The 10,802-nt window shown below is 34.7% G+C and overlaps 1 protein-coding gene across 2 annotated transcripts; it reads left to right on the forward strand.

Moving 5' to 3' along the window:
* The first annotated feature begins 648 nt into the window (after nt 1-648).
* On the forward strand, nt 649-9,220 carry ndfip1l (Nedd4 family interacting protein 1, like). 2 transcript variants are annotated; one of them, XM_008426933.2, is made up of 8 exons: nt 649-919; nt 3,750-3,837; nt 4,196-4,326; nt 5,567-5,626; nt 6,780-6,867; nt 6,973-7,097; nt 7,385-7,451; nt 8,376-9,220. In XM_008426933.2, exons 1-8 carry the CDS (start codon nt 890-892, stop codon nt 8,477-8,479), a joined length of 693 nt encoding a protein of 230 aa, XP_008425155.1. In that variant the 5' UTR covers nt 649-889; the 3' UTR covers nt 8,480-9,220. The 2 variants fall into 2 exon arrangements, with proteins under 2 accessions (XP_008425155.1, XP_008425156.1); XM_008426934.2 differs by lacking the exon at nt 5,567-5,626 and having other exon boundaries at nt 657-919.
* Nucleotides 9,221-10,802: the final 1,582 nt, after the last annotated feature.

A 10,802-nucleotide genomic window follows, 5' to 3' on the forward strand; every position in this document is an offset into this window, starting at 1 on the left:
TAGATACAATAAATCTGATAATTGTAAAAGGACTGCAAAATTGCTAATCTATAAAGACCTGGTCCACATCCAGGTCCCCCTCAAAAAGGAGATTTTTTTCTCAAGGGACAAAATAATGGTTAAATAAGTTTAAAAATCCACCTAAATTGACAGGTTAAATTTTTTTGTTGCTTAAATTTGGTATACAAATAAACTTCCTTTGCCTATTTATTATTATTATTATTATTATTATTATTATTATTATTATTATTATTATTATTATTATTATTATTATTATTATTATTATTATTTATTTTTTTTTATTTATTTATTTATTTTATTTATTTTTCATTTATTATTTTTTTGTTTTTGTTTTTTTTCTTTCCTTTCTACTTTCTATGGTCAGTGCCAGTATAATCCTACAAAAACTTTCAAAATTGTAGCAGCTGAAAATATGTTCTCCATTTTACACCAAAAGATGGCGGTAGAGAGTTTGTTTTGGCGGATGACGTCAATGATTTGACGACGGTTTGTTAAGTTAGGAAAGAAACGGAAACTGACGTGATTACTTTCAAAGTTGAAACACATAAACATTTATTGGAAGTCGAAAATGGAACGAAATGTATGTTAAGAAGAGAATATGGAATTTAACTAAGCCAAAAAATATGTAAAAAATATACAAACAGACATATTTTAGGTAGCACTACTCATTAGTCGTCAAAATTAACCGGAAGTAATGCGYGTTCTGCTGTGTTTTACCTTTACAACATTATCAGTTTCTCTTGATAGAAGAGAAGYAGTTTTCCATTTTGACTGTCGTATGTTTTAGTTTACACAGTTATATAATTTTGTTTCGATTGGGTGTATTGGTGGTGTATTATCTGTTGGGCTAACTACCGTTTGGAGCGGAATGGCGGAGTCGAGCGCCAGGTATCAGCAGGTAGGTGAAAACACGGCTTCGTCTCAAATTTGCGTTAGCTGCTCGCTGTTAGCCACCCAAGTAGGGGTGTTTGTATTATATCGTTGTCTTTAACACGGCCGTGTTTTGTATTAGGAAAATTAATAACAATCAGAGTRAAAGATCTTATTAGATTTTGTTGTGAAATATATAATTGGAGATTATAGAAACCAGTTAAAACGAAGCTAATGTAAGCACACAAGCTAAGACGCCCACCCAAACATCAGATTCGGCGAAGAAGTAAAGAGCTGTTCCTCTGTCTTAAAGTGATCTAAACTATTCTAACCTAAAAAATAAAAATAAAAATAACACATTCATATGACCTGAAATCTTTGCATTAGAAAGAACAATACGATTTAATTCAAAATTGGCGTCAACATTAACTTACATAATTTTCAAAGTTCTGTTTTTAAACAAGTAAAACCTGGACTAGATTTTTCTACAAAGACTGTGGGTACTTTKAAACGTAATTTATCATCTGTGAAACGTCCATTAACATAAAAAAGCACATTTTATTAGGGTTGAGCTTTAAAACTGCAACACTTAGACTGGTCCCATGTGGACTGGAACGTTCCTATTGGGAGGAAGTTTTTATTTATTAATAATTCATTCATTTGCAAGAGGCATATAGATTGGCATGGAATCCTCCAGGAATGATAAACTTGAGTAAACATTGCCTGGTTTTAAGACAACAAGCTATTTAAGCAACAATAAAATACTAAAATATAAGACATAATNCAAGCTAAGACGCCCACCCAAACATCAGATTCGGCGAAGAAGTAAAGAGCTGTTCCTCTGTCTTAAAGTGATCTAAACTATTCTAACCTAAAAAAATAAAATAAAAAATAACACATTCATATGACCTGAAATCTTTGCATTAGAAAGAACAATACGATTTAATTCAAAATTGGCGTCAACATTAACTTACATAATTTTCAAAGTTCTGTTTTTAAACAAGTAAAACCTGGACTAGATTTTTCTACAAAGACTGTGGGTACTTTKAAACGTAATTTATCATCTGTGAAACGTCCATTAACATAAAAAAGCACATTTTATTAGGGTTGAGCTTTAAAACTGCAACACTTAGACTGGTCCCATGTGGACTGGAACGTTCCTATTGGGAGGAAGTTTTTATTTATTAATAATTCATTCATTTGCAAGAGGCATATAGATTGGCATGGAATCCTCCAGGAATGATAAACTTGAGTAAACATTGCCTGGTTTTAAGACAACAAGCTATTTAAGCAACAATAAAATACTAAAATATAAGACATAATCAGGAATTTTATTATTTTAGACAGAAAAACTGTTTAAAATAATAATATTGCTGTGAAAACATAAAGCATATTGATTATTACAAATTATTTGCAATGTAATGTTTGTTACTTTTATATGTTTCTTACTTTTTTATACATACATAATCATAAATTGCAGACATTATCCTGCAAATATGCAGTTTTACTTTTTCAATTACACCTTTAGATATAATTGATATTTAGCTGATTCCTTGGTCACTTAGCCTRCAGATGTTTTGCTAGTAGTTTACCCACATTACTTATGAGAGTGACAGGTGGCCTTTCTATAGTTTCTGAGTCATGATTGTCTATTGTGATTTTTTTTTTTTTTTTTTTGGTCATTGTAAATATTGTTAAACCTCCAGATTGTTGTTTTAGTCATCAAGGACAAGGTGTGGTGGTAATTTCTAAGAAAACTGTGCAGGTTAATTTGTTAATTGTTAATTTTTTCTGTGCTTCAAACAACCAGAGAACCATGTACATTATGTAAATTTCCTTCTCTAGCTCTCAGCGAAAGCTCCCTYCCTACCCACTTTTTACCTTCACTGGCACGCATAATGTTGCTACATGTCCTGTGTCTGAATGTTGCTAAGTGTGTAGAGGTTTTTCTGATGTGACTTTTTTCCCCTCGTCCTTCCTGATGTTGTCATTTCGTCTTTCTCTAAMAATAAAGGGCAACGCCTACAATGGCGTCAGTCTCAGGCACCCCGTCTTCCTTGTTCTTGTCTGTTTATTGTCTTCTTTGGATGGGCTGCACTGGAATGAATTTTGCTGTGCTTTGGTACAACAACAATAAAAGCATTCTGATTCTGATGTAGATGAACAGGAGATGCAGTGGGACTGATTCTCAATAACGATGCGTTTCATTTATTTGTCCTCATCATTATTATGGGTTTAAACTTCCAGCCTGAGTTCATGTCTATACAACCTGCATGGAGTGACTTGCTATCGTGGTTATTTATGGTGAAACATTAAAAATGGTTTCACTAAAACAAACCTGAACTTTCTGTRTGACTCTCCCTTCCTGCTGTTGTAACTGGGTTAATTTTTCATTGCTCATCTGCAGCATTGATAAAATTTGATAGAATGTTTTTTCTGTCTCTTTTGCTCTATAAAAAAAAGCCTGAAAGTAATGTCGGGTGATCATATCTGCTTGTTTTTGTGCTGTTGCTTTTGCTGACGTGTGAGAAATAGGTTTCACTAAGCCCTGAATGACAAGATAAAAGCTGATTAAGTGGTTTTGTTATAATTGTAATGTTTTTTCTGCTTTTAATGAAGAAAATAACACGAAAAAGAGAAATGAGACATGCATTCATGCTTATTTTTCTGAGACTTTCTTCCTTTTTAAAAGCTTATTGTTGACTCATAATTTTAAGTTCCACTTCACCACTTGACTTCATGTAACAATGATAATTTACTACCAGATTTGACATCCTTTTAATATGTTTAAAAATGTCCTTCTAAAGAGAAGGGATCATCCAGGGTGCAAACTTAGATTTTGCTTCTTCGTCCTCCAGCTGCCCAACGAGGAGGACAGCGAGGAGAGCCCCCAGGTTGCAGCTGAAGCTCCTCCTCCATACAGCAGCATCGCAGCGGACAGTGCTGGTAAAACTGACTCATTTTGGGTGGATTTTCTGATGCTGAGGTGTTTTTATATCTGAAATATTCTGGGGAATTATATTAACTATGGTCTGCATAGGAGCAGCTTAAGGAAACAAGCTTCTATTAGATCAACTTTACCGGAGAAACACGAGTGACAACCTCCGCATCATGTTACCTAAAACAAAACAAAATCTTTTATCATATGATAAGGACATAAATATCTACTCTTTTAGTGTAATTATGGTGAGATATAGAAGTATCTTCAAGCTCCTCAGTGGTTACTATGCATGTTACATGTGAAAAGTTGCCTTTAAATGTGCTGCTCTTCAGTGTATGAAACGGTTCTTTTTTTTATCTACAGCCTACTTTGACTACAAGGAARACGGGGTTTTCCCTAAGCCTCCATCCTACAACGTAGCAACGACGCTCCCCTCATATGACGAAGCAGAAAGAACTAAAGCAGAGACCTCTGCTCCCCTGGTGACTGGAAGAGTGAGTGGCTCACGTTTTCTTTTCTCCGTCATCATGTCACCTGTTAACATTGTCTCACTCTAACATACACTTAGAACTTTTTCTCAGAGACTTCCGGAGTTGCTTGCAAGRCAGGAAGTACACAGTGCTCTAGATTGAGATACTTTTTATGTTCCTTTTCTGATTACATCTGTGGTTTGAACAAAACAGTTTCATTAGACTAAAAACTGCTCTACACTCAAGTGAAAGGAAATGCAGTGATGGCTTTGGAAAAAGGAGTTTAACTAATGCATGCTTTAGTGCTCAGAACTAATATGTAAGCGTTATTTCTCCACAAGTAGAAGTTTATAAAACAGTGTTATWTGTAAAGTGATGATGGGATAAGAAGCATCATTTGTCAAATATAACTAACTAAAATATAATCATAACTATGTATTTTCAGCTCAAAAWAKACTTTATTTGCCTAATGGTGCAGCAGCAAAATGCCAACACAAAACTTTCTTATACCGAACAAAACAGTCTTCAAATTGTTCCAACCTCAAAACATTTAAAAGAACCAACTAACTGACCTGAAAACCTGATCAGGCTGATTGTTGTCACTCTGTGTAAAGATGAATAAAATAAAAGTAACCTGTCATTTTTTATTACAGAAGCCTCTTGAACATTTTAAATTGAGTCTATAAATTTATTTTGCAGGGGAAAAAATCAAACCAGAAAGGACTCAGCCTCCAGAATTTAATTGTTGTTACCTCTGCCCTCTGTATTTKGAAAAATCCTAAAACAGCTCTTAGTTTTTATCTGGAAAATTTCAAAAGTTTGGAGTATTCAGAGGAGAAAGTTGTACTATTCCTCTTTGCACAATATTTTGAGATCTTTCAAAGTTCTGGTGGTCTTTTGCTCATTTGGGTTTAGCTACATGCTCTACAAAACCATTTCTGTATTAATTTGGTGATATGTTTTGGACCGTCATCCTACTGAAAATCCCAATGGAGGACCAGTTTGTTTTTTGGTGTCCATCACATTTTTATCTAAAACATCTTAGTCTTTAGTCATATCTGACTAAAAAACACAATTCCAGTCAAATTCCCAGTAGAGTTTGAAGATTTGTTTTGTACACTAATGAGTCATTCTCAAAAACTAACATGATGGTTTGATCCAGAGAGGTTTTATTGTATTAAGCCAGCCTGTTTTAACTTGTAATTTTCTTTGATTGGTTGTTGTCATTGTGTTTCTCTGCCACACATTGCCTTTCGCTCAGCAGCAACCTCATCACAGAGAACGCCTGGAGACTTTTGACGATATTATTCACAGTTCACTGGAGGTAACCTGGAGTAGTGTGTGATGAAAGGAAGCTTACTTAGTCCTAGTTTGTGTTGTGAAAACAGAAATGTCCCAACATCGTGTTATGTTTTCAGTACACCCTCCTTCCCGTGTGTTTTGTAAAGTGTTAGTTATTCCTATTTTCATAGAAGACCCACAGGATCTGTGGAGTTAAAGGTTGTAGTCATAGTGACCATGTTGATTTAGGTTTAGTGTTGTGATGTCTCCGTTTGTCTCCCAATAGTTTCTTAGATTACTCCATGTTTTCACAACATGCAGGTAGAAGATGTTTCAAATTCAGCTGGACTTAAACAATTTACTCAAAGTGCAGTAGCTTTTAAAAGTATTCATACCTTCTAAACATTTTGACATTTGGTCGCTGATCTCAAATGTTTTGCTAATGATTTAGTTGCTCATTGCCTCCAACAGGTTTTCTTCCAGGATTACCTCATATTTATTGCCACATATCATAACTTTGGCTAAAAATGAAAAAGAACCAGTTCATGATTTTAAAAACRGATCCAGTAACAAATGTAAGTTTTTGATCGTTTTTCAAAATTTTCATGTAATATTTACATTGAATTTCCACAAAAGTGCCAGAAATATGTTTTTAGGTCTGCTGTCYTTTCAGTGCAAAATTCAGTTGGATTCTATGTTTATAAAAAGATTCGTCCTCTTTTATGTTTATCTTTACTTTAAATTGCTAATAAAAYGCTGGTTCTTTAAAATCACATTTGCCTAAAATGTGTTTTTATTTTAAAAAATATATAAATTCATGTGACATTTGCAGCTCTAGACAAGTTTTATTTGGCTGTACTGAGAGTAAAATGACTCTTTAGTTATAAAGGTTGCAGATCTCTGCTTTAGTGATTTATACTGTTGATTTTCCTCCTCAGCATTTTGCACAAAGATCCAAAAGTAAAATGTTTTTTTTTTTAAAATCTCCTTTCACTTCACATTTATCAACTCCTTTGTCAGTCTGTGTCATAAAATGTAATTAAAACTCACAAAAATCATCTTTATAGATGACAAAATGTCGAATGGTTCAGGAGATGTGAACACTTTGAGGCTCTGTAGGGAAGCTCTGCTGAGGTCCAGCTTTGCTGCGACGTATTTTCAGCTTTTGAAGTTTTTTGTGATCTATTGTGTTGCAGGAGGAAGACTTTGTCACCAGAGATGATTTTGATGATGCTGATCAACTGAGAATAGGAAATGATGGCATCTTCATGCTCACGTTCTTCAGTTAGTTACTCATTGCTTTGCTCAGAATAATCTAAAAGTAGTATTTGTATTTGTGAGTACAAGCTTATATCTGTCCACTTTGATCTCCCATCTGTCCCTTTTCAGTGGCCTTCCTGTTCAACTGGATCGGGTTCTTCTTGTCTTTCTGTCTGACCACTTCGGCGGCCGGACGCTACGGGGCCATCTCTGGCTTCGGACTCTCCCTCATCAAATGGATTCTCATCGTCAGGGTACGGAAAACAAAACCCAACAACTCGCTGCGCACACACAATGCAATAAACTGTGGCTTTATTTACACACAAAGAAATCAAAAAAACCTCAAAACACCATAGTGGTATTTAAAATACTTTCTCTGTAGTGGTTAGCTTGTTTGCACTGAACTATTTCCTCAAAGATCTCTTGAAGACCGTACTCCTTTCTTTGTTCGCCTTTTAAAGATCGTAACTAATTTGAGTGAAACCATCGCAGGCCATATTTGTTCTAACCGGTTATTTGTGACTGTTTCTTGGGTTTTTAGTTCTCCACATACTTCCCGGGTTACTTTGATGGACAGTACTGGCTGTGGTGGGTGTTTCTGGTGTTGGGTAAGTAGCAAGCCTCTGCACTTAGATGAATCATTCATTTACTCCTGATTGTGACGCATTTTGGCCCTTCTGAGGTTTATCACAGAGTTGAAGTCACATATTGTGTAAATGGCACTGAATTCTGGGAAAAGTGTCGTTTATGCACTTTGAAAATCTCAAGGTTATTTAAAAACATATGAATAATCTTGACATTTCTGTAGTATTAAGTTTTGATTCACTTCTATGAATCATGGACTGCATACAACACTTTGATGAATAAATGAATGAAATCTTCTTAAGTTTTATATTTGATATACTGTGTAAAGTATTTGTTCTCATTATTAAATTAAAGAAATAAAAATGTCTTATTTTAGAACAAAGGTGCCAAACTTTTACAAGACAATCAAACCAATTTATATAAATGTATTTAAAATACAAAAAAGAATATGTAGTTTGCAGCTGATGACAAAATGAAACAACAAAACTAAATGACTGATTATTCCTTGTGTCAGTTCTGCCAATGTCTTGTGCAAATGTGATGTAGATATAGCATGAAAAAACACAAAAATATTGGAATTTATATTATATTTATATTTGAAACCATTTCTTAACTCTTATCATTTTTGGCCAAACAACCAAAGACTCTAAAGAGCGACAGGTCTCTGCGTTTGGCAGCTTGTTTGGATCATAATCTTTTTTAAAAGACAACTTTGAGTCCTCCGAATTTTGATATAAAATGTGTGGGTATTTCAAAGAGTTGAGCAAAATGTCTGCCGGTTAAGCTGAATAAAAATTTGCATACAGCTTYACTGGTGAAGCCAGGAACCGGATAGTAATTCTAACAACATTTAGAAAGCGTTTCCATTTTTCAGTCATGGAGTTCTATCATTATTTTAAGAAAGATGGTTCTTTAATTTCATGGTTCCTTCTTTATGTTCTCTTCAGGCTTCTTGCTCTTCTTCCGCGGATTCATCAATTATGCCAGAATCCGCAAGATGGCCGACACTTTCTCCACTCTGCCCCGCACCCGAGTCCTATTCATCTACTAAGCCCGCAAAGAATCAGTATTTGTTATGTTTCATGTTTGTTTCTACCATGACACAAACCGTCAGACATTTTCCAGTCAGGGTAAGGAGGAGTGTATTTTCTCTCATTGAAACAAATTGAACAGATTGACTGTAGTCACCCCCTCCCCTTCTTTTTTTGGCGTTAAACGGTAAATACAGAGAACTCTCTATGGCACTTCAGCTTTTGATGGTGAACTGTGAAGTGCTCTCTATAATTATGAAATTTCCAAATGAATGCCTTACTCAGTTTTGTTGCAGACGTTATCTGTTTTGCCACCAGGGGGCACTGTTGTATGTGTTATTTTCCCTCAAATTATTGCCCTTTTAGTGCAGAAGCGACTGATCAACAACCCAGGGCCCTGATTGTGATTCRCAGGCTACGGATTGATTTATGCAACAAGAGAAGATTTACTTCAGCTTAATATGCTTTTAAATTCTCCAATCAGCGCTGTTTGTTGCTAATGCAGTAGATATAAAGGGAATATTATTATTATTTTTTTGGTTCAGCTGCTAAGAGGACCAAAGAGGGCCGGCTGTCACATTTTACCATAAAGATGTCTTTTTCATGCATTCACAAATTGTCTGTGTATTTGTGTTCTTTTTTTTATTACCTGCTGAAATATTGATCACARAGARAGTTTTTTGGATACCAGTATAACTGTTCTCTGGATTTAAATGTGCAATGTGACATTTCAAACTAATAAATTACTCCAACCAATGAGATTTYTCTGAGTAAGTTTATRAAAAGAAAGTGATGAATATAGTTGCCTAAAGGAGCTGCAGTTCTGCTAGTAATTAAAGGCAGAAATAACTACCTCATTTTTTCTTGATTTTCTTTGGTGWTTTTTTTCTTACAGCTTAATTCAAAAGTTCAGATCTTAGCAGTCGAGTCTATTACTGGTAGACCATTTTTAAAAATAGTACAAAGGCCTKTTTGGGTTTTTATCAGAATCACCACGGATGACTTTACAGGATTCGTATTTTCAGTTTCAGTATTTTCCTGTTCTTTTTTTTCATTTTCTGTATTATATTGTGCATGTGTTATGCTTTTCATACCTGTCATTTTTTCCTCCCTCATGCCCTTTATTTCTCCTACAATATGTTCCTTCCTTCTGTCCAGCCTTTATCCTTCATGTCATCCTCCCTTTCTTACATCTTTTCATCATCCTTAATCCTATCTGATGCCATTTTATCCATCTTCAGTCACGTCTTTATCCTTGTGTTCTTTCAACCTTTCTTTTGTCATTTTTTTTTATCTGGGATTTTGTTTTTATGTATTCATCCTTTCTTTTGCTCTTGACCTTTCTCTTTTTGTCCTCTTTCAACTAACCTTAGAACAATCCTTCCTGCCTTCCTTCCTTCCTGTCTGCCTTCCTTTCATAAAACCAGACAACTGTAGAAATATCTGCCATAAAATGATTGTGAATTTTTTGTGTTTTATATATAAAGGACTAGAAACTTTAGGAAGAAGACTCTAGAAAAGTGTGRAATTTCTTCACAAAAATTATCTAATATATTTGACTTAATCAGACTTTTAAGAAAAGGTTTAAATCCAACTGTTTCYTGTGAGATGTACTTGWGCTAAATTTAACACAGGAGACATGTGGTTGCCAGAGTGGAGATGATTTACCGCCGGTGGCTGCTAATTACACATGTCAGCTGGGTTTTTCTGTGCAGATGGAACAGGAAGCAAAGGTCGCCCCACCTGGAAGAAATGTTGCACCAGTTGAAACAATTGTTTGGTATAAATGGAAGCTTTTCGTGTCACTTTCTCATGCCACATCATCTCTGATTTCCCCCAGATGGAAACTGACGTGTAAAGTATGAAACGAATACGAGMCATAAAATGTGTAAAAGTGGCTGATTGTGTTATATAGAACAAATGGGGAGGCACATTACAAAAGTCAATCCTTTGTTAAAAAGCCTTGCATGTGCATCAATAAATTAGAAAGACRTCAAAGTCCATTTATGTAATTCAGTTCAAAAGGCAAAACACATTTTATAGATTTTAGACACACTAATGTATTTTAAAAAGCTTTTTTGTTCATWTTGAATATTGCTTCTGAAAATGTAAATTCTCTGCGTTCAGGAATCATTAACATCGCTTCACTTAGTTCACGTTTTATGTTACAGCYGTATCAAATAAAACAAAAATCCCCTCAAAACTAACACCGAACACCCATAATGAAAAGATTTTTGCTGATATATCAATAAAAAAACACCCCATAAAAAATTACATGTACATAAATTCCAACAGCCTTTGCCATGAAGGTCAAAGTTCAGCTCTGGTGCATCCTGTTTCTAC

The sequence above is a fragment of the Poecilia reticulata genome, linkage group LG14 (genome assembly GCF_000633615.1).
Source record: "Poecilia reticulata strain Guanapo linkage group LG14, Guppy_female_1.0+MT, whole genome shotgun sequence".
Classification (NCBI taxonomy): domain Eukaryota; kingdom Metazoa; phylum Chordata; class Actinopteri; order Cyprinodontiformes; family Poeciliidae; genus Poecilia; species Poecilia reticulata.